The following is a 25,024-nucleotide window of genomic DNA, read 5'->3' as shown; positions in this document are numbered from 1 at the left end:
GACATTTCGTTAGGTTAAATTCAGTCACTGACATATTAATTCAATTTAATTTGTGTGTTTTGTTTCCAGTAGTGTAGAAATGTAGTTGCTGTTCCTAATATTTTGGTAAGTTCAATTAACACAGTGAGAGGTGCAAAAAACAACAATATGATGCAGTGCAGTTGTACATCCATTACAGTAGCGTTAAAACATAGACATTGGCCATTTTTATCCTTGAAATGGCAGATTTTTTTGCTAAAAACTTCAAAACAAATCTATAAGATCACAAGCGTACCTAGTGTAGTGTCCTGTGTCTTTTACAGCACAATTCTGATTACTGAAGCAGACATTTTGTGGCATGTCAATTGGAAATTTGTAGCGTGTATTTGTGATTAATGCACCACGTATTGTCAAATAAAGTTCATGTATGTACGGTTAAGCCCAAAATGAGTCAATGAGTCAGAACTTGACCATATTTGGAATTTGCGATTTGTGTTGTCTTTGGCTTGTTGTTATCATCTTCTGTCTTGAAATGACACACCACGTGGTAGAAGAGTGTTAGCGATATTGTGGTGGTACACAGGTTTCCAGGTGGTAGTGGTACACAAAAGAACCACTGCGTTCAGTTCAGTTGAGTTGCTTGAACATTTAACTGTTCAGTTCAACACCTTTGTATTGAATATTTCAAAACGGGTTGGTAAAATATTTAAGTATTACGTGCAATACATTTTAATTGAGTCATTGCTCAAGTACACTTTGTTTTATTTTCTTATGTTTAACCTATGCATAAAACTACAGTGGCTGAAAATAATATGTAATACACTGTTTAGGAATGAAACTGTTTTGTGGCGCTACTTGACTATTCTTTTGAGGTGGTACTTGGTGTCAAATGTTCAGAACCACTGACCTAGGGTATTCTAATCAACTAAACAAGATTGAGTATGGGTATGTATTGGGAAAGAGTCGCAATGAGAAAAAAAAGAGAAATATAATGCAACTTTACAGACTTTTGCCAATTTCCTGTGTCATTTCCACCTAGTCAACAAATAAAAAATGCACTTAAACTGAATATATGGCTGGCACGTGAACACGTATTGGCCTTTGCACATCTAAGTTTATTATGTGAGAGACTTGATATAGCAATACGGACAGTCTTCGAGGCGTTTACGAAGATGTAATGCTGTCAGGTTTCGAGAGAGGAAAAGAAGGGGAAAAATTTGCTTTCCAGATGTGCACTCGCCAGATGTACTCTCTAAAACGCAAACTATCATTTTAAGCAGACACTGCTGGCAGCCTGTCATGTCTTACCTCGGCTTTAACGAGGCAGAGACGAGAGTAAAAAAAAAAAAAAAAAAAAGAAGAAATATGTTAGACAGGCTGACATGGGATGAATGGCGAGGATGCCGCGAGAGAGTGTTCGACACTAAACAGTACGTTTTTGGGCTCCGGCTCTCAGGAAACTCCTATCGCAGCCTGGGGAGCTTTGCCAGCGCAAGCCAGCGAAACTGATGTGTTTACTAGGCCGTCTTTTATCTGTGGAAAGAAAGAAGCCAAGACCCTCATAACACTTTATGGGCTTATATTTCACTGTCTGACACCATGTAAGCGCTGCTACTACACTCATGTAGACTGAAATCCTGCTACAGCCGCGCCAAAAAAGGAACTATGAAGTATCATATCAAACTCACTCAGATGCTTACGGCGATAAAAAGGCAATAAAAGTGTGAGAAAAAAAAGCAAAAAAAAACATCCAGCCAAAAATATATACTGCGATTGCCTTAAACGGGAGATGGTTTTTGTATCCCCGCCGGTGTGGGTTTGGGAACAGCTTGGCGGCGTTTGGTTTTTTTCAGTGTCAAGGACAGGGGGTCCATAACCACGTCATAACCGGATCCCTCTGGGATTCCTGTGTGGGGAAATGGACGCGTCAGTCACATTGGAACACACAAACGATATGATGTTACGTGAGAGACAGCCAACAAACCCATTTTAAAATGAACTAAAACATTTTTAAAAAAACTACAAAAAAATTGCTGGAATAAAACTATATAGTACATACCGAAATAATAATAATAATAAAAAAAACAATCAAATAAATCTAATATAAAAGGAATAACCTTTACAATCCGCTTCACAAAGAAAGAGTTTAATCTTGTGTTATGCAGGCTCCCTCTGGTGGTGTATGAAAGAATCACGGAATTAAATGTTCAAACTGTGCATCATTACATTGGCTTCAATTTCTTTCTTTTTTTTTTTTATAAATCCAATTGTCGATTATTCACTAATTTTTGCTATTCACAGTCATTGAGAAATCAGTTACATTTGATAATAATAATTAAAAAAAATACTTTTTTTTTTCTGGAATTAACCGCAGTGTTGTAAATGTAACAAATGTGCATAATGTTACAGTGGCCACCAAATAGATAAAATCTACTTTTTAGAAATCAAACCTACGTTTTTGATGAACCCTGCAAAGGGGGTTGAATGACTTTTTTTCAGTCAATGATAAGATGATGATAGTTGAGTTGATGTTAATTTTTTCTTACAGTTGTCAACTCGCTGTATGCACTGTGGCCTCCAACACAAACTCACTCACTCACTTTCCCCGCTGTTCTTGGTTGCACTAGCCCCACCCCCTATTTGGTCATCCAATCACATTCAGAGACCTTCATGGCTTCATAGACAGTCGGAACCTGTAAAACGAACACCAATTCACATAACACCGCTCAAGGCTTGCTACTTGCTACAGTATATAATGATAGTAAGACATTTTTACAATTTTTTTTCATCAGAGATGCAAGTAAACTTTTCTATGTTTTCTAATTTTAGGGGCCTGATTCAAATCTGCCTTGTTTATTCCTCTTGCACATGAGGCTTTCATAATAACAGTAATAATATAATAACTATTTGTAATACAGTAATATACAGTATTATGAATTGAAGGTTAGGTTCAGCAACAAGTGGATTTTTTTTCCTGAAATATCATAGCATTAAATTAATTACAATGCATGGTAAACTCCACATTGCACAATTGCACAAGATTTTATAGGTAAAATCTAAAAATAAAAAATGAAAATATCTCAAAAACCTGATGTGCAAGAAAAAAACAGAAAAGCCATTTTTTTTAAATCAGCGCCCAAAATACTTTTAGTGGCACATTAGGCCATCTCTGATTCAAATTTGCGGTTGACCAGTGTAATTGTCGACTTTAAGCTATAAACATAATTATTGCGCAGTGGTAAAGTCGACACATCGACTAGTTGACTATTCGACCAGACTGCATTTCAGAGATGGTCATTCTGGTGGTACTTGAAGTGCCGCAATTTTTGAGGTGGTACTTTGTGTAAGAAGTTTGGGAACCACTCTTCTCAATCAGAACAAAATTAAACCAGAGCCCAGACCTAAATCATATTTAGATACCTTCATGGTCGGAACTCGTAAACCTAACATCAATTTGCGTAACGCAACTAAAAGGTTGCTACTCGCTACAGCATAATATATTAGTAGCATATAATTGTCGATTTTAAGCTATAAACTTTAAATTATGAATCATTGCATAGTGGTAAAGTTAATACATTAACTAGTCGACAAGACTGTATTTCAGTGTCGGTTCATTACGGTGATACTTTGAGAGCTAAGTCGTTTTAGGGTTAGGGTTACATTAAAACCAGAACCCAGACCTGAATCCAATTCGAAATCTGTGGGGTGACCTGCTGTGTACAAGAGATGCCCTGGCACTGAAACACATTTGGAGCACTCTTACCACATCAATACCGTATGTGTCATGTTGACTGACTCCTATACCCAAAGCGGCTGAATGCGTCATTATTACATTAAGTTTTAGGGTGTGCACACTGATGCATTTAACATACATCAATGATCTTTATTTGGATGTATTTTCCCCCACTATTTTGAAACCATTACATCATTTGGGGATTTTGTTTTCATTTATTTTCCTTGGCGCATGTTCACTCTCTATACAGCAAACACTCGCCTAGTCTCTAACATCAATTTTGTGCTTAATGAAGGCGAACTCAAATGTGACTTGTTGTTTTGTTGGCTTCTTGCTCACCGTGAATGCCGATCATGTGCTCCAGGATCAGGACCCTCTCGGCCAGGATCTTCAAAGCCTCCCTGAGTTGTGGTATCGCGTCCGGCTGCAATTCAGAATGTCAAAATTAACAAGAGAGTGTGTTCCATTCAAGTCTTTTCTCATATTGTATATTTATTCTTGAAATATGAAGACTTAATTGTGGCAAGAATGCAACTTTTTCATGTCATAGTAAGAAAAAGAATTCTAGTATTCTTGCACATTCACTTTTGCAATGTTACAGCTTCACTATTGTAAAATTAGGACTTTTGCCATGTAATATGAGTACAGTATATCCAAGTACAAGTAGTATAATTATTTTCTTGTATCATATTGCAAATTTTTTAAAATACTAACTTTTCTCGTTTTATGTTATTGATTATGCACACTCTAAAAACAGTTGGGTTAAAAATAACACCATTTTGGTTCAAAAATGGACCAATACACAAATAGGGACAATTTGACCCAAGAAAGTGGGTCAAATTGACCCAAGTAGTGGATCGGTCCATTTTTGACTCGAAATTGTGTTACTTTTAACCCAACTGTTAGTCTATTTGTAGAGCTAGTGTATATGTCTGTCCTTAAATTACATTAGAAATGCATTCATACAAATGTAGTATTTTACAAATTCAATCTCTATGACTATTTTTGACTGTAAATCATGACTATTCTGCCAGAAAAAAAGTGACTTTTTACTTGCAGTACTTGATTTTTTTTGTTCTTCTGTTTTCAGTCGTTCCTCATAATATTGCAAACATGTTCTCACAATATGACCACTTTCTTCTGATGAAATTACCATTTTGTGCTTGTAAAATATATTTTTGTAATATCATAAAACAGTGTTTGCCTGTAAAAAGACTCATTTATTATTACGACATTATGACTTTATTTGGGTAATTTGTCTTTGCTCGTAATATTATGATTGTATTTTAGTACAACTAGGAGTTATTTCTCATAATATATTACACATTTATTCTCACAACATTCAGATTTTATTCTGGTAAAAAATGTGATTTTTACAACATTTGAAATATTTCTTTTTTTTCCTTATTTTGTTTTGAGTCTTTTTGCATTACAATACAATTTTGACTTTATTCTGCTCGAGTAACTGTTTGTAAAATTACTTTTTTTAAATGTAATAATGTAATGTTTGTCTCATAAAGTGTAATTTGTGTCTTTCCCCATTACATTACAAAGGTGTTCTTGCAATATTTCAATTGTAGTCTGGTAAAATTAAAAATTCTTCCACTAAATTTACAGTAAAATGTTATACTTGTAAAAAAAATTACATTTTTCTTCCTCGTGTAATAATGCAATGTTATTCATGTAAAATTACACATTTACAATATTACATATAACTTTTTTTTCCCTCGTTATACCATGATTACACTCTACCCTTATGACTATTTTGCTAAAGTGTAAATATACTGCATGTACAGTAGTAAATGCATGTAGAGTAGCAAACGTTTCTTACATCACTGAAGCTTTCACCTGGCTCTCCTTTGAGCCCCGGTTGTCCCTGTAAAAGAACGAGAACATCATCTTGTCATGTCTTATTGATTCTGCTTAACATAACGCAGCAAGTGTATACTCACAGCTATGCCCGGCTCGCCTGTTTCACCCCGAGGCCCCTGATGGAGAAATAAAGAAAAAGAGAGCACATATTTTAGCACCCTTGTTCTTATACACTCGTCCTGGTCTTCAGCAGACCTCCGGTCTTAAATCATTGCACTGGGGATCAGCTTTAAAGGCGGAGGCCCACTAGAGGGGGAGCATGGTGGCATTGGACAAAGAGCGGCGAGGATTAGTCACGGGCTGGAGCGAGTCTTTGAAGAAAAGCTGCTTCACCTTTCGGGTGACATTTACTAAGAAATAATATCCAATCAATTTGTTCAGCCACACAAACCATCCTAAAACAAACATTTGTACTAATGAATCAGCCTCACCCTTTGCCCCGGATCACCTCTGGGTCCAGAAATCCCAGGCTGGCCGGGGTCGCCGTCCTTGCCCTGGTTTAAATTAAACACAAGGAAGCATATTCATGATGATTTCCGCATTTATTGTTCAATATTCAGTAAAAGGCACTCACATTTTGTCCCGGTATGCCTGGAATCCCGGCGGGGCCCCTCGGTCCCAAAGGACCTGTTCATAGTCATTTGTCCACAATTATTGATATTATTGTGTATTAATGCTAAGGTAATACTAATGTGGCGGCTCCTGGATGACGGTTGTACCTTGAGGGCCGGGTGGGCCGGGGGGACCGGGCGGACCAGGGGGGCCATTTAGACGGATGTACTCTCCGTCTGGAGAGAAACACAACAAGCGCAAATGCGATGATAACCAAGAACCAGATGGGACTCGAAAGCCGTACATTATGGCTGAGTCGGCCACATAAATGGACACCCGCAACTTCATTTTTAGCAGCGATCCTCAAAATCAAACATCCCTAATAGAAGTTGGTCAAAGCACAAACCCTGGAATTTGTCCAAAATGACTGCTCCAAACCAAAATAGCCGACCTCCCGTTAAATTTTCGGCATACTATATGTCCTTCAGACTTATATTATTGCGTCCTGTCATGATTGAAACTGGTGAGGAGCTAATGTTTTCTAACTTTCCAGGAAAAGCTAAGATTAGTTTTCTTTTGTCATGTCCAGGACCCTTGAAATACATACCATGGATATAAAAAGTCTACACACCCCTACTCAAAGAGCTGATTTTCATTTGGGGTTAATCAAAGGTTTTGGAATGACTTATCTTGGGCTCATTTTTATACCACAAAAACATGGCATTTGGAGAGGGGTGTGTAGACTTTTTAGATCTGCTTTACTATACATTTTCACCAGGAAATAGACACTAGCAAAATATTTTTGCACAAGAATAAAAAAATAAAGAATTAAACGTAGCAATTTTAAGAGGAAAGGTACACTCTAAAAACAGTTGGGTTAAAAATAACACAATTTTGGCTCAAAAATGGCCCAATACACAATTTGCGTCAATTTGACCTACTTTCTTGCAAAGTTTTGTACAAAACAGCCCCTTTTATGAGGTTGTTTTGTACAAAACTACCAATTTTGGGGTTGTTTTATGCAAAAACAACCAAGAAAGTTGGGTCAATTCGATCCAAGTTGTGGATCGGCCCATTTTTGACCTAAAATTGTGTTATTTTTAACCCAACTGTTTTTTTTAGAGTGTAGCAATGTTTTGGCCTTCATGTGATAAGACTCACCTCCCAAGCAGGAGTATCATCCATCAAGGAAACGTTTTAGTGCTCATCAGTTCTATTTACATATGCGGGACGGATAGGAATGCTAAAATGTTACTTAGAACACTGCCTTGTAATGTTAATAAAGATTTTGTGACGGTTTTGTGGCGGTGTGCAGCAAACCCTCAGGGTAATTTATGCAAGCATTAAAAGTTAGCTGAATGACGTGTTCTTTTGCCATCTTGCTGTCACATGGCTTCTTATGCAGGAAATGTTTGTTATTAGTAGACTTTAATGTAGCATTTTAACGTGTATGTGTGTTGCTTTGTAGTTTTAAGACTTGCAGGTCTACTAGTGCACACAATCCAGGTGTATCACATTACATCCCAGGGGATCTGAATAATCACAACATCGGATCACCATACAATATGTCGGGGAACCAAGTACCAATTGCACGAATGAGTGACAAAAAAAGAACATTCACGACCGTCCAATAGTTTCCTTTCCCGCCCCACCCAAGCGTAGGCTGTTCTATTAACTTTTATTTTTGTACATGACTAATTATTGAAAACAAATGTGACAGAAGGAAAGAAAAATAGGGCTTTAAAACGTATGCCAGCCAAAGTTTTGTCAAGTGCTCATTATCATAAATTATCATCATTTGTGGGTTGTATGTATTTGGCATTTCCGAAGAGGCCCTCTGAGTCTTTATTTGTTTTTACAAATACGCAGCGGGTCGGTTCAAAAACTCTCTGTGGGTTGTGTGTACGGCCCAGGGGCAGCGAGTTCTCCGCCCCAGCGTGGAGAGCCAAAACATTAATTACGATAACAGAAGATTTGAGATGATAAGAGTCACTATTGATGTGACATTATTCCCACTGTGACAGTGACTGACAGCGGCAGCAGGACAATCCAAGCCGGCGCTCATTAAACGGCCTATCAGACACTCGGACATGGTGTGTTTTCAAAGAAAACAAGAGTTGGAACCGGCGCCTTGTTCTCAGCATATAAAATGTGTTAAAGAAAGCTTGAAAAAAAAAGCCACCCCCCACTCCCACTTCCTCCTCACTTAAGCATATGCTCTGCTTGCCCCATGTCGAGGCTGTGCTGTTACATGATGGCTGGAGTCCACGGGGGAAAAAAAGAAGCAGATTTTCCTCTGGAAGTCATTTTCTTATGTTCCACTCTGTTCCAACCTGGAAGCCTCGCCAATAAACTTAACATGAGTGGCAGGCCATCTCCCCCTCCCTCGCTGGCCGCGGGCCACGACGTGTTCCCCGAAACGCACAATGTTGTGCTGACAGCTAACAAATTAGGGCCGATTTACAGCCGCTTGATTCCCCCTGAAGCTAACATGGTCCCGCAGACCCAAATCTGCATTGTTCCAGACCCGCAGACACAGTTGTAGGCTCACAGAGGCAGACACAGCTTAATCAGAGCAAGTCGACCACAGGAGCGTGACACATGGATGTCTGCTGCCTTCTAGCGGTCACACTCACAATGCAACTTGTTAGGATTACTCATTTTCTATTGTTCTCAAACGTTTGACACCAAGTACCACTTTATTAAAAAAAAGTCGGACCCCGCCGGTTACTACCATCATGACCAACATTAACCTACAGTGGTGTATTAGGTCTAAGTGTTCATCAAAAACAAGGCAAAGGTTTTATTCCTAAAAAATACATTTGAGCAGCGTTTAAATATTAACACAATACAATACAATACCATTTTATTTATATAGCGACACTGCATTTGAATATAGGAAATCCCAAAACTGGATGAATGCAAATGTATTGTACTAAAAAGTTAAATACAACTTACTGTACTTTGGCGTTGATTCTTTCACATACCACTAGTGGTACTAGTACCACAGGATGAATGAATGTAGACCTTTTTATAGTGTAAAGTAAGCATGACGTCATCGTGAAAACTGAAGACTATTCCACACATCCATCCATCTAGTTTTTATAGCTCTTTGTCCTCATTTGGGTTATGAGTGAGCTGGAGTCTATTCCAGCTGACGGCAAGGTACATCCTGGACCCACCCAGGGCACACACCAAACATATTTTTGCAATGTGGAAGGAAGCCAGAATGCGAAACTGTGTCCTGATCGTCAAACCGTGAGGCTGATATGCTAACTAACCACTATTTCGCCATGTGCCCTTCATTAATGAAAAGGTATTGTAAGGACTGTCATGGGGGAAAAAAATTTGATTTGTGAAACCATTCCCTGTATACATAATGAGATACTGAGCAAAATATTAAAAATGACTGTAATATTAGTGTAAAAAGTGTTGCTATTATGCCTCTAAAGTCACACAACACACTTTTTTCTTGATTTTCTATAGTGGAAACCCCCCAAAGAAGGATGCCTGTGATATCTATCAGCAGAAATGTGATGATAACCATCTGAGAATTGGAAATGGAATTTATTGCGGCGTGGTAATGCTGTAGACAGGTCTCTGTCCTCACTGCTCAGTACAATATGACCAAAATAATAAATTAAAGAGAAAAACACACTTCACAGCAACGATATTGTAAACTGGTGTTGCTGGTGTTAAAAAACACACGGCAATAGGACCTTGAAAAAAGTAATCGCATTTTAAATCGATTGAGGGCTATATTGATTTGCATCTGTCAGAGCGGATGATTGTGATTTTAAACTTGGCCTTCAGCCCCATTGTTGTTGGTGGTCTTCAGTCAGGCTGCTGTAAAGTGTGGCACAGCTACGTCAGCTAAGCACACGGGAACAATTAAACTCAACGAGCGCCAGCGCTTCCCTAGTAAAGGCGTACTTCGCTAAATGCGTACGACACATTGCTCGTTTAAGACGGCTGCTCTTGTCGTTTCCAACTGGAAACTCTTTTCCAGTCATACGCTTTTATTTTTTCCCGCGTCAGAGTATGAATGAGTGAACAGCAGGAACGGTTGGGCACCGTAAGTCTGAGCGTGATGTTCTCACCTTCATCATCCACTTGAAATACATCCCCTCTCACGTGTACGATAGAAGACCGGGAAGGAGGAGCTGGAGGACCAGGTGGACCAGGTGGGCCGGGGAGACCCCCTTCACCCTGTAGACCTTTGTCCCCTTTCGGGCCTAAACATCAACAATAATACGTTGAACAGATGATCCTCCTTCCCCAAAACACATCAAATTTGAACGATGTCTTACCGATGACGCCGGGAAGGCCTTTTCTCCCTGGTGGACCCCGAGGTCCGGGCGTGCCTGGTGGTCCGGCGGGCCCTGGTACTACTTCGCAATCACATGTAGCTGTTTAACGGATATATCTGTTTACAGTATGTCGGGGGGGACCTTTTGCTGAGGCTTCGTCTCAGTGAGCAGTGTATTTTTTGGGGGGCTATTTTTGCATGGTGTCACTTATGGCAGTGGTCGAGTGCAGAATGAGCAATACAGATGAGTATCAATTTATTACACACATTGCTGTTAATGTTATTATTAGATTACCAAGGACATACTAATGCAAAAACGATACACGTCTTTCCACAATTCCAGCAATATCTATAAAATACCACTAGGTGACAGTAGTGCTATTAAAAGGTTTATAAAAGTTTTATGATGGCGATTTAATTCAAGTTACATTAGTTACTACAAGGAAACTGGCTGGGCGATATAGTTGATTTTTTTTCACAAAAAATCTTCATTTCATTTGTAATCAATTTTTCCCCAAAATGACACCGGCATTATTCAAATTAAGTTTGACAGTGTTTTTGTAAACTGGTACCTTTCTATTTGGTCATGCTATAAATTTAAGAGCACGACAGTGATGACATGCTTTGAACAAAAGAAGACATTAAGATAAAAAGTATATATGTTTTGGACTTTTTTTTTCCTTTGACAAAAAGAAATCGCCCCAACCCAAAAACTTGATTAATCAATTATAATGCCCTGGCCCTACTTGACATTCTTCTGACAACTAATCCCTACAAAGGTTGGAAAAGTCGCAACATTGACTGCATTTGTAAACTACTGCCTGTCTGTTCGCTGTCGCGCTGTTAATGCAAACAGTGCACAAAAGTAAAGAAGCTAAGATTTATTTTTCTATTAAAAAACAAAAATTAAAACTGATCAATAGATAACAACCAGCGTTACTAATCAGTCTTTGAAAACTAGTCACTAAATGGGTCAGAAAATTCACAACATTGACTAAACTTTTATAAATTTTCAATAATAATAATAAAATATATAAATAAAATTAAATTGGCCTGACCCCAAAACTCAATCGATTATAATTGCCCAGCATGACTTGTTGGTAATGAAAGCCGTTCGCATCAGAGAGGATGCACTTTGATCTACAGAAGCCGGAGGAAAAAATAAAAAGCAATCATCCTGAGAAATGAACTCAAATTTATCAATAAAACCGGTTAACCACCCAGTCCACGTTTATATATTCAATCGTTTTTAAAAGTACGTTTCAGTGATGTGTGTACATACATCGCGGAGTTGGGAGCGGTGCATCCACCTCGTTGTCAGCTGATCCCTGTGCTGGCCTGATGACAGTTGGTGATGGCAAACTCAGTCCTTCTAACAGCTTGAGCTATCACAAAAGGAGCAGAAAAAGTCAGTTTCATGAGCGCTCACAATCTCCTTGCCCAGTTCGCTGGCTGTTTACCTGCGACTCGATGCTGTTGATTCTGACGCTCATGTCGCTGAATGTGGTGCAGTTCATGCACTCTGCAGACAGAAAAAAAAAGAGGAGTTGGTGGATTAAACAATTTCACGCTTTTCCCATTCCTTACTCACTCCTGACGGCAGCAGCTGCATCGGGAAGACCGGCCAAGACACACAAGAACAATGCCCGTCATCGGCGGCCCTGACCCGAGAGCTTATTAGGAATTCCTCCTAAAATCATGTCACTCACTCGCAGAATAAATATTATTTCATTACATTTCTCTTGCACTCTTGCTTTGACACAATACACTGAAGCCCGGCGTGCACACCTGCTTGTCTCCTGACTTGGCGTGTTTTCAGTCTGTCGGCAAAAACTAAAACCCGCTGTGCTCTGTGTAGCACATGGAACCACAGGCACATCCACACACTCGGTGATATTTTTGCATGGCCACAAGGCAAACAAAAACATATATTTAAAGGCACGGTTCAAACAAATGAGGTGTTCCTTCCTGGCAATGGCCTCAGGAGTAAGTGTGGCGATGTTTCATCTAATATACCGCCTCGTCCAACTGTCAGGACATGATTTAAACATAAACGGGTGTTATTGCTTTGTGCGAGAGTGAGTCATCATTAATACATCGCTTCTTCCTCATGGGAAAAGCCTCAGCTATACAGACACAGGACATTAACGACATCGTACAACAAAATACAGCACTTTAGATAAAGTACAGTTATCGGGGTAGATTGTCAGACTTCTTAAAGCGGACGTCAACCCAAACATATTTTTTTCAAGAGTATGTTCCCAGCAGGCCCACTAGTTGAAACACGGCATTCTGATTAATTTTGTGTTTGTGCAATATAAATTAAACAGCAAAATACACTCGTTTTTAGCCATCTCTAGGGGTGGCCATTTTGTCTTCAGTCGACTGAAAATGACATCACAGCTGCTCACAACAACCAATCACGGCTGACCTGTGTTGCGAATCTGAGCTGTGATTGGTCGTTGTGAGCAGTTGTGGTGTCATTTACAGTCGACAGAAGACAAAATGGCCGACCCCAGCGATGGCTAAAAACGGGTGGATTAACACTTATTCCACAAATGCAATATTTATCAGAATTTCAACTAGTGGGTTTGCATAGAACATGTTTTTTTAAAATGTTTGCGTTGACTTCCCCTTTAAGTTGTTACCTACAGTATATTAAGTTATACTTTTTTTTTTTTTTTTAAAGCGGAAGTCAACCCAAAAATGTTCTTTACAATTATATGCAGTATGGACCACTAGTCTAAACATTTTGATTGATTTTGATTACAATTGCGTTTGTGGAATATGAGTTAAGAAGCAAAATCCACCCATTTCTAACTATCTCGGGGGGGCCGTCCATTTTGTCACTTCTGTCGACTGAATATGACATCACAGTTGCTCAGTGCTCAGGTAACAAGCAATCACAGTTCACCTGTTTTCTGAAGCATCTAAAAATGTAAGAACAGCACCGGTATATGCTATCAAGAACACCTTTAGTAAGGAAACACAGCTTTACAATGTTTATTGACACGAATGGCCTTTATGAGCACATAACAGTGCCGGTCCACAGGAAAACCTTACATTTCATAAATAGGTTTCTCTGGTCTTTGGCTCAAGTCTGGAATGTCAGCTGTCAGTCCCCAAGATGGGACCCACCCACATTGTGGTCATAGCTGAGAAAGCAGGAAGGAGAAACAACTGGCGCTCATAAATAACGCATCAACAAAAACGACCCCAATGGCTGTGCTCTGCCTAAATCGGCATCTGTGACCGCAGCGTACGGGACGCTAACAGTGGCTACTGAGGTTTCGGCTTCGCTGAAATAGGATGCCGCGTAGCCTCGCGGCTATGGGTCCCCCGGCATGGTTGATCCAGTCCTGTGGTGTTCTGGATGTTCATGGGTGTGGTTTCTCAATGCCTCGGTTCGACTTCTTCAATCCCTCCTTTGGAACGCGGCCACAAGCGGAAGCGACAATCAACAGCTCAAATGGCTCGCATTCCAAAGGATTCATCAACCCAAACACTGAAGACTGGTCAACCGCAGAGGGAAGGGGCGACCCCACCGAGGCTGTTTGTTGTGACTGGCTGCGCAGAGGCTCTGCTGCGATCGAAAGTCGTCGAAGTGGCAGCACGGGCTTGGGAGAGTTAGCCATCATCAACCCACGCACACAAATGCAGCAATATTTGAGTTCTGGGTAAAAGGCGTGGGTGGATAAAATATTGCCATTTGTGTAAAAAAGCTAATGTCTGCTATACTTCAAGTTCAGGTGAGGTATCTATCAAAAGAGAAACAAGTGTCTCTGCCTCATGAATGATTTCCTCTTTCTTCAGTGCTAATGGACTAACTTGTCTTATCCAGAGGCAGCCATATGTTATTACACCATAAAAACATACACAAAAGCAAAACATGAGGAAAAAAACGTCAAGCTAGCATACATCTGAAACAGAGACAGAAAAAAGGCAGTATGTTTACCAAAGGGATTTCCATTACTGGGCTTGGAATTTAATTATGTCGGGTTAGAAAACCAAACTTCCCTTGTGTTCATGCTGATGTTTACAATGAGACCGCAGCTATAGGGTCCATACCGACAACAAGGCAACAGAAGGCAGCGCTATTTTTCTTGGACGGGACTCAACTCATGGGATAAGAATTCCAATTGGGTTGTGTTTAGTGAGAAGCCAAATAAACCCCAAAAATATGTCATCTTCCAAACCGCATATCCTATACAGGGTCGCGGGGAGGTGCTGGAGCCTATCCCAGCCGTCAACGGGCGAAGGCAGACTACACCCCGAACTGGTCGCCAGCCAGTCGCAGGGCACACACAGACACCGTCACTGAGCGGGAATCGATCCCACGCTGCCCGCACACAACTCAGGCGTGTGTACCATTACACTATCAGTGACCTCCCAAAAAAAGATACTGTATGTCGAGAACAATTGGCACAGGACTAAGAACTAAATCACAAATGTAAATGGGTACAACAAAACTACGAATCTGTGCATAGTACTGAGAATCGTAAGCCAAATCAATATTACTCTTAGGTGATAAACAGCTGAGAGAAAATAGTAGGACCGTAGTCAGAGTGTAAACGAGATTGGAGACTCTTGAAATACCCAAAGTGTTGACCAGACATATCCAAAGTCCGGCCTGGGGGCCAAATGCGGCCCACGGTCAAATTTTGTCCGGCCCACAGCCTCTGTTGACAAGTATATAAAATACACTCTAAATGTAATTTCACATTTACACACAAGAGGTCAGCGGCACTCTGTCCAACTCCATAACCCTGTATGACCTTTTTCCTTTCTAAAATGGAGACAATGAATATAAAAAATTAAGGAAAGTTGACAGCGAGGGCCGACAATTAAGGAAAGGTGGAAATTGGTTTATTTTCTCACTGAAATACGCAACAACTGTGTCTGCCTCATTTGCACGTTGATGGTTACTATTTTCCTGTTTTTAAACATTTATTTTCAACAATATGCCCTGTGAACATTTATTTCCAACAATATGCCATGTTTGAAATTAACCATGGCCTCTACTAGTGAATATGATGTGTTTTTTGGTTGGTTTTTTTTTACAATATTTCCCTGTTATTGAATTAAAAAGTTCAATTACATTTAATTGCCAGTTGTTATTCATGTTTGAAATGTAATTTTCACTAGTGAATAATGTTACTTATTCCCCTGTTTTTAAATCTAAAAGTCAAGTGAACATTTATTTGCCGGTGATATGTCATGTTTCAAATGGACCAAAAGACAAGAGTGCTTAAGAATCTTGGAATTTAAATAAAGTCAAAAACGAAAAGCAGACTGGTTTGGGAAAATGTGCTTGGATTTATTGGCGCTCCATGTAAAAAAGAATGTCGGGCTAAATCATCCCTCATTACAAAAAGTTCGGACACCCCTGGTGTAGACTGATTGGATGAATCATCTGTACCACTACATTGGAATTTGCAGTGTAAAAGGACAGCAGTGGATATTTCACAGAGTACACCGCAGCCCAAGTGTTGAGGCTTCAATATTTGCTCCATCAGACCTGAATATAGATCAGAGAACCGCAGACAACCTCCAGGAAGACTGGCTGCATCCCACAGAGGCCCCAACCACCCAGTGGTCAACTATTGCTTGGCATCAAGACCAGCTGGCATGAATACACACACGCACGCACGCACGCACACACACACACACACACACACACACACACCTACACACATCCTGACAGACAAACACAAATCACGCTGTCACAAGCTCTTTTGGTCACACCCATTTTCTCCTCAATGTGACAGAGTTGAAAGCACTATTTCTGAAAACCAAGATGCCTGCGAGACCACACTGGCACCATTCAGCATCAGCGCCATGATACCGCTTGACAGGTCACACACCATTTCAATAAAAGGAGACTTCACAAACATTTTGCTAGACGTGATGCAATGACAAATTAACCCCGATGCCAATCATCTCATCATCTGGCACCGTCCGCCAGCCTTTCAAGACTTCAACCGCAGGAGGAGACGGATGGGCCTGATGGTGCAGACATGCACTCATCTTTTAATGGCACGATCTTGCGTGGTTCCGCAGGGGAGCAGCAGCCATGACAGAACGGAATCAAAAGGCGAGCTTATTGCGGTTCGATTGATTTTACAAAGGGTGGGGACGGAAGAGTGAAGACTGGCACACTGCAACTACTTTCATGTCAAAAAGGCCCATTTTGAGAAAAAGCAAGTCAGAAATTCTGCTTTCAACTTCACAACAACAGCTGGGTTTGGGCCCGTCTGTTTTTTACTTCAAACGGGTAAAACGAAAAACTGCAAAACAAAAAAAACGCAGTAGTGAAAGCATCAGCCAGAATGAGACAAACAACAATAAGAGGGTCGCCACTATTGGTTTCTTGTTTACGGAGATGAGTTTCATCCAAAAGGGCACTGATAGCAGCAAGAAAACAGACCACTACAGCAAAGCGGAGATTGTGGAGTATCGTCCAAGGTAAGCTAATGTTAGACTGTGGCCATTTCCCAATATGAAGAACGCAGTGTACGGTCTCGTAAACTTGCCAAGTGCGGTCTTCCTAAGAACGTACGTGATAATGTTCTTCCAAAGAACATGATAGTTACATTGTAAATTGGAACGGCTGTGGACTTGTTAACTACCCCCCCCCGGTCTCTGATGTATTTCTGTGATGGCAGCACAAAATGCATCTTGGGATATTTTCCTAGCCAAGCCAACCGATGCAGCATTGGTTTAAACTAGCTGACAAGAACTACGTGCGGGTATTCTGCGCATTTTTGGTTTATTCGTACTTTCAATTGAAAGAGTAAGTGGGTCGCGACTGATGACGTTTCACGAGATCACGAGGACGTAAGAACGGACAAGAACGCAAATTGAGAAGCGGCTTGTGTGTTTATATTGGCCATTTCTCACAATTTGCTCCACCAATGAGTGACCAGTAGTGCTTTACATCACCCATATGGTATCAATATCAACTATATATCTTTTTATAGTCAACACTAATGTGATCAAATTACAGTTGACGTCAATTAATCGATTACGTCACTGATATTTTTTGATTACAGTAGCGTTTTCTCCAATCTTTTTTTGCACCACAGACTGGTTCTTCGGTAAAGACATATTTTGATTGACCCGCACATGTTTCTCTTGAATAAGCCAGCCTGTCTCATCTTGCGTTCTATAGCATAACGTAAAGCATTTCTCTCTTTCCTTTTTTCTATTTCACTTGGCTTTTATTGTATCTGAGGATAGACTTGCATATTTTGCAAGTGACCGTCATCAGTGTTGTAAAGCGTAAACCTGCCGGCTGCTTCGACCAAAGGTTTCCAAACCTTTCAACGGCGCAATCCCCCGTTGAGGGACTTTTTGAGGGACAGATAAATTATGCTCATTCCTACGATCACAACTGACAAATCTGAAGGTTTCTGGTTCCAGAGGAATGCTCCAGCAGTAAAATCCACCAAAAGCCCACATGGATTTCATTTACATTTCACATAAGATGAAAGGTTAGACTATTTCAAAAATCCTGATACAAAAGGAAAACTGACAAACAACTTCCAAACTTGGAAGCGGCAGTTTTCCAAAGGGGGTTGGAATCAGCAAACAATTCCCTCACATATTAACAGGCAAAGTTCCCAGCCTGTTTTGACTACAAAAAAAAAAAACTATCAGAGATAACATTTTATGCACACATATGGCTCTTATCATACTCATAGACTTTTCCAAGAATCTTTTTTTGGGAACTTAACCAGCTTAACTCAAGTGGAGGAACAAAAGCAAAGCCGTCATTAGGCGCTGGGAGGACCCAATGAGAAGCCGTTGAAAGGAATGGAAAACACAGAAGGAGCACGGAGAGGAACATCATCCATCAGGCACATGAGAGTGTGAACAGCTGAGCTTTAGCAGGTTAAAGGTTACCGTCTGACCTATATGCGAGCACAACCGGCGATGTAATAGAAACATCACTCATATCCTCACATTTCGAAGTTGCGGTCTACAGAAGCACATGTGGGATATGCATCTGTTTTATCGCTTTACCATAATGAGCAGAGAGAAGGTTATCTACAGGATATAGGAAGTTAGATACGGTACATGAAAAGCAGCAAGGAAATTGCATTGTTCCTTTTAAATCTGGAGGTCAGGAACTGGCCAGAGAATCCATTCCAGACTTAAAGCTTTTCGATTTCCTCAAAGGTGGAGAAATGTGACACTGCAATAATTGGTACGGTCCTCGGGGCTCACAATTGGGAACCACCAACGAGGTCTGCTAGTCCTTAGAAATAATCCGCAAGCCTCTATGGAATACTTTGGACGGGACAACTAAGACACATCTAGATTTCCTAATATGTCATGCTTCATTTTATTCACATCTAACGCCATTAATGACAAAATGCTTCTAAAGTTCCAAATTCCAAGACGTTTTTTGGGGCCAAACCCATGATCAAGTAGCCCTCTAGTCCGTATGCTCCTTTGGAAGACTTCAAGACGATCGAAAAAACCCTCCATCTTCGGCGTGGCCATCACTTCTCACGACCAAACTCTTACATCATTGAGGCTCTGAACATTTACCCACTCAGATCCATATTCCATGTGGAAGAAAATGACCTTGTTTAATCTAGATCAGAGGTGTCCAAACTTTTTGCAAAGAGGGACGGATTTGATGAGGTGCAAATGTGTGAAAGTGGGGGCCGACCATTAAGATTCAAGTGCCAGTCACCTTGTTGTCGTTTGCACGTTTCGTCTGCTAGTGACTCTTGGTATTGAATTTCTTGAAAACAGCCACAGTCTCTTAGCGAACTCGGAAGACGGTTGATTTGCATTTTGATGAAAAAATATGACAATATGCACTTGTCCTGAAAGCAACAGCTCTCTCTGTTATGTTTTTCTTCACGACAGTCTCTATTTTCGAAATGGGCTTGAAAGGGCCACACAATAGGTCATGCAGCAAGGTGAACACTGTGACACCTAACATGACTTTGAGAGTGGTGTGTTTGGAGAGGCACAGCGTGCTCGCGGCGTATTTCCAAAAGCAACCAGGAGGGGAGCCACAGGTCTGCTGCCATCTGGTGGTGAAATTTAAAATAGCATTTTTTAACATGCGTATTTTGTACTGTGGTCAACTACTGACGGGCCACTCATTATTAACTCATTCTATCCCAATGACATATTTATACGTCATTTCACAGAGGTTCTGAAAAGGTCTGGTACTGAATGAGTTAATTTTATGCCAGAGGCTGCATTTGGCCCCCCGGGCTGGATTTTGGACATGCCTGATCTAGTAGATGATAAAATGATACATCATGGGTCATAGACAAGAAAGACAGGTCAAGTATTGTAGAAGCATCTTCCAATTGGAACAGGAAGATAGCACACAAAATGAATCATTAGCTCCTTGAAAACTGCCTATTAAACCATTTCTGCTTTTCCCTCCATTCTGTATGAACAGCACAGACACGGATTGGGGAGTAAAAGTCAACCCGCAAATTTGAGACCTTTGAAGATAATATCAAAGACGCTACAGAGGCAGGAACAATTTCGGTCAAGGACTCCTTGCAAAGCTAAGCAACTGATGCAGCCCTCAATCACGTTCAAACGATTTATGAATATCCTTGTGACTAAAAGATACAACACACAATGTCTGAAAATAACCTCAGAGATTGTACAAAACATCTTAGATACTTCAAGGAATGTTGATTTAAAAGCATATTTTTTTTCTTTTCAGTTCCCTTAGTTCAAAGTGCGTCCCAGCCGACATGCACTGCTTACACTAATGACATGGCTGCAAACAGTGGAGCTGGTTTACAAAAGCATAGTCAGTGTTGCCAAGTTACCGAATTATTCGCTATATTTAGAGACTTTTCCGACCCTTCTGGTGACTATTTAGAAAAAAAGGCACTTGAGACTTTAATTCCCATTAACAAACAACACGAGTGGAATCATTTTCCGTATGACTGGAAAGCAGCCTAATGGAAGGCAATTGTGCTGAACATTGAAACACAAAAACATGGTGACCTTTTAAACGTTGCAAAAGCGATGATTTATCAACAAATTTGGAACATTTTATTTTTATCCTAGGTATCGTTTTCCCGCAAGTATTTTGCCTAGGTTGCCTTGCCTCACCTGTACAGTTTACATTACAAAAATGGGAAGAAAATCCATTCAAATCTGAAATTGGATTTTGTGAAAAAAACAAAAAAAAACAAATAATGGCCATTTTAAAGTGCTCTTTCTTTACATTTCTTGGAGTGTCTGGGGCCTCTGAAGTGGAGCTAAAATCCCATCAAACCAGAACCAGAGATGATGAGGTCATCTTCATTGGACAAGGCTATTGTCCTGATTAAACCGCTGGCTCATGGCCCCGACATGGCCAACTTCTGCCGTCTGCATCGACATGTACACTACAGCATGACTACTTCCAGAATCAAACTCTTGAAGCTACCACGAAACAAAATGTCGTTGATTCTGAAGCACTATTCTGCTTTTTGGCCTCAGTCACAAAAATCTTGCATTCGAACAGGGGGTCGGCTTTATATATAGACTGTATGTTTCACACGCCTATTGCCATATGAGCGAGGACACATTTCCGTAGAACCGACAGCCGCGCTTTTTGTGGCAGCTGGGGGACTGTGACATAAGAACACCTTCATGTATATGTTCCCTTCTCCTTTGCTGGTCCTCACTGTGCAATTGTCAATGACATCAGATTCTGTTTTAAAAAGGCATAATTAACAAAATCCAACATAGTGTACCAGCCGTCCAGATGGCAATAATTTACTCTGCACTCTATGGCAATTTAGAGAGTGTAAATCAGTTTAGTCAAGCCTTAAACAAACAGCCATAATACTTCTTCACACTTCTGCAGCCACTTTGGTCTCAAGTGAACCATAATCGCTGGTATTACAGAAAGAGTGGATATAACCATGTGTTAATCTTTGTGTGAAATCATCTCCGACCCAACATAAATATCGCTTCCAACGGCTATGTAATAAAGTCTCTCTTGATTCTGTTAGCTGAAGTGTGCTTTCTTAGGGCTAGCCAAAATCATGGCTTTCCAAGTCCAACAATGCTAACTATGACCAACATGCAAAATTTGAGTTTTGAGGTCATTATTACCTCCTTTGAGCAGGCCATGCCAGTGCTTTGAGAACACAATTATGTATAACAACTGCACAATGTCTAAGGTTGAACACAATCTGTTTTGGAATGCTGGTTGACCTCCAATTGTGTCCCATAGAAAATAATGTGAATTGAATTACCACAAAATTTGGTCAGTCGAGCGTACCGCTAAATAAGATGCACAAACTGATTAGATGATTTTTTTTCCCCACCAGTTTATAAGCCACACATAATACACATACAAATTCGCTTCCTCCAACGATGTACCATCGATTCATAATTTAAAACTCATATGCAAGGTTTCAATTGACCTTGTACACTGCTTTGTAGGCATAACCAGGGGTATCAACAACCTCCATATATATATATATATATATATACACCAGACTGTTCCACACTTTCTTCAAGCTGACTGGCTTGGTCGTTAGTGGGCGCACCGTTTGTGGTCTGTGGTATCCAAGAGCAGCAGTGGCCATCATTAAAGAGTACTACCACAACTCTTTTTTATACTGCGCTGCTGGACATTCCACTGTTTTTCATTCATTCGATTACTCATTCGACTCCAACAATATCAATCTTGAACAGAGCTGTGTATTACGTGAGTCTTGCATATGCAGCGAGAGTACAGAAAGCAGTTTTTAAATGTCTATGTTCCTAAAGGTAATCCGAAACAGATTTGATTCAAACAAGCAGTCATATCAAGGGACCACCTGTGCAGTAGCACAACTAGCGAGCTACACAACGACGGACATTAAATGAAGCTCAGGAAACCTCCTGGCGCTCTCAAAAAGTCGGATGTAGCCTTCAGACACTCTTAAACACACACTGTGTTCTTCCTGCGTTGTATTTTTTTTTAAAGGCGGAGGAACCAAATAATAATCATCTCACCTTCACGGCAGTCCTTGCCAAAAAACCCGGGGCAGCACCTCCACTCCAATGCAGTCACTTGCTTGTAGGAGACCATGAAAGATGGTCTGACGACGGTCCTGTAGCTGATTGGAAACAAAACATAAAACTCACTTTATTATTATTTATTATTATTTACAAGGACATAAATAAAATATGTCCAACATAAAAAACGAGGAAAAGCGTGACAGAAGCGCAGGGCTGTAGTACCTTAGAACCTTGGAACAAGTTGCAGGCCACCGGCAGGTTTGAAGCACCCTCTGCACAGTGGCTTGGCTTCCATTGTGCACCTGGCAGGACACCGTCTTGGAAACGGTATACTGACACCAGTTCCTAAGGTACAGGATGACAGAGAAGCGGTTTGCAAAATACTCAGTTCAGTGTGCAGTTTGAAATTGTTGTGCACATCATGGGAGATTGTGAGCTTAAGCACCGACGCGGCTGAATGCAACTGAAATTAACCTTTGCGAAAAAATTACAGTTGGTGATTCTTTGCCACACACCAAGCGATTTAGCACCGCACATCTTCTGACATGCTGCAATGTAAACACTGCAAACCTGTATCAGATTATGAGTTTCCACATACCAAACACTATTATTTTTTGATGAACCATAAAAACATGGTGCAATTGTCAAGGAAGAAGCGGATTTCCACAAAAAAAAGAGAACTCCAGTCAGAATGAGAACAGAGTGTGGATATTTTGAGAGGCTGTCGGCAATGATCAATCGCCCCATTCACTGACTGCACTTGCGCATTATGGCAACAGAGACTCTCCACGCTGTGCTTTCAATCTTTAGATAATGATTATCAACAGGCAACACTAACTATCTACAAACCTCTGCCAGTGTTCAAATTTTCAAATGACCACATCTACAACATTCCTAGAAAATCACAATGCCCCATCACTGGTTAGGTGTTTCTAGAGCAGCTCTGTGGGCCACTCATGTGGTCCATGTGGGCTACCTGGTGCCCGCGGACAACACATTGGTGACCTCTGGTCTAGTGGTTAGCAGGTCTACCTCACAGTTCTGAAGTTTGAGTTGGAATCTCGGCTCAAGCTTTCCTGTGTGGAGTTTGCGTGTTCGAGATAAAAACATGCATGTTAGGTTAACTGTGAAGACTCTAAATTGCCCATAGATGTGAATGTGAGTGTGAATGCTTAATTATCTACGTGCCCTGCGATTGACTGGCGACCAGTCCACCAGGGTGTACTGCTCCTCTCGCCCAAAATCACCTGGTATAGGGTCAAGCTCATCCGCACAACTAAGCTTTTTTTTTATATAAAATTTTTTTTAAGAAATAGTTTTTAACACTGTCCGTGATGTAATTTGTTCTTAATGGATGATTTTGTGCACTTAACAGATATTTTATATTCACCTATAAACTGACCAAATTCTGTCGTAGGGTTCAATTAAATTATACCCCCGCCCCCCAAAATAAAAATCAACAACAACAAAAAAAAACATTTAAGTCTTTCGGATGTAGCAAGTCACCCAACTATTAAAAAGTATCGGTAGTTGCCCATTGGCACACCTAATACTGTACAGTATTGCAGTATGGCGCCTCGACCAGCCATCCAAATGCATTATGGGATTTGTAGTCGATATACATTGGTTGGCATTAACTGTCTGTTTCTCAATGGTAGAGGACATTGTTCCCCTCCCAAAAATAATAAAATGCAGTGGAAGTATCACCGCTGGTGTACATAACACAATTATCCAAATACAAGCATTACAAGATGTGCAGGTGTTCTCACCTGATTTGGGATCCGCTACCGGGCGGTCCAATGGGGACACTCAGCTCCTGTACAGGTACGACGCGCTGCCGCTGCACGGTGATGCCTGGAAGCCGATAAACAAAACCTGTTCCCAGCGATACCCCGAATAAACACGTCCACGTGCAAAACGTATACAAAAACACCGAAGCCATTTTGGTTGGCATTTTTTAAGTGTATCGCTGGTGTAAATGCTGCGGATAAGACGTCCTAGTAAATTAAAAAGGTATGTAAACGCGCGGTGGTCATGCAGTTCGCCGGCTTGAAATGAAGTGTAATACCTCTGACTGTCACACAGCCTCTTCCTATATACTGTAGTACAATGCGGCTTTCTGACGTGTGACACATTGTGCGGAGTCAAATATCCACGGTGCATAAAAGGCGCCTTGGATGCAAGTCAAGGGCTGAACCCAGTGCGTAAAAGCCACTGTAAGTCACTGTTTAATTACAGGAACCTTATTAGGAATAAACATGTGAACCAAAACCACTTCTTGTCATTCCCGAGACTAATGTGACACAAAATTTCATCACCAATTTCATCCCTATAAACTTAGAAAATTGGATTAATTTATTTGAAGGGAAAAAAACACCCAGCGTGTAAGTAAACGTCTAATTACAGGACTCTCATTCGAAATGAACGTGGGAACCAAAACCACTTCTTGTCATTTTGGGGGATGATGTGACACAAAAGGCACCAATTCCACGCCTTTGAACCCATAAAGATGCATTAATAAATTATTTGATAAAACACCCAGTGTGTGAAAGCCACTACTTAACTATCTAATTACAGGATCT

The 25,024-nt window shown here is 40.6% G+C and overlaps 1 protein-coding gene across 2 annotated transcripts; it reads right to left on the bottom strand.

Annotated features, from left to right (window-relative positions):
- Positions 1-1,535: 1,535 nt before the first annotated feature.
- col26a1 (collagen, type XXVI, alpha 1) lies at positions 1,536-24,592 on the bottom strand. 2 transcript variants are annotated; one of them, XM_086035973.1, is made up of 15 exons: positions 24,511-24,592; positions 24,212-24,296; positions 22,665-22,787; positions 22,437-22,540; positions 11,906-11,967; positions 11,728-11,830; positions 10,447-10,545; positions 10,237-10,371; positions 6,304-6,372; positions 6,159-6,211; positions 6,016-6,078; positions 5,665-5,700; positions 5,544-5,588; positions 4,052-4,136; positions 1,536-1,885 (listed from the first exon to the last, which is right to left on the bottom strand). In XM_086035973.1, exons 1-15 carry the CDS (start codon positions 24,575-24,577, stop codon positions 1,758-1,760), a joined length of 1,257 nt encoding a protein of 418 aa, XP_085892099.1. In that variant the 5' UTR covers positions 24,578-24,592; the 3' UTR covers positions 1,536-1,757. The 2 variants fall into 2 exon arrangements, with proteins under 2 accessions (XP_085892099.1, XP_085892098.1); XM_086035972.1 differs by lacking the exon at positions 24,511-24,592 and having other exon boundaries at positions 24,212-24,497.
- Between the last annotated feature and the right edge of the window lie 432 nt (positions 24,593-25,024).

Source organism: Filicampus tigris, chromosome 7 (assembly GCF_054856515.1).
Source record: "Filicampus tigris isolate MCC_2025a chromosome 7, RoL_Ftig_1.0, whole genome shotgun sequence".
NCBI classification, from domain to species: domain Eukaryota; kingdom Metazoa; phylum Chordata; class Actinopteri; order Syngnathiformes; family Syngnathidae; genus Filicampus; species Filicampus tigris.
The sequence above is the reverse complement of the archived record's forward strand: the minus strand, read 5'-3'. Positions and strand labels throughout refer to the sequence as shown.

Excerpts from the sequence above, each read along its gene's own strand:
- col26a1 (XM_086035972.1), bottom strand. The coding sequence starts at position 24,396 with ATGCCAACCAAAATGGCTTCGGTGTTTTTGTATACGTTTTGCACGTGG. Across the intron at positions 6,373-10,236 it reads ATTTCAAGTGGATGATGAAG|ACGGAGAGTACATCCGTCTA; the intron begins GTGAGAACATCA and ends GTTTCTCTCCAG. Across the intron at positions 5,589-5,664 it reads CAGGCGAGCCGGGCATAGCT|GGACAACCGGGGCTCAAAGG; the intron begins GTGAGTATACAC and ends GTTCTTTTACAG.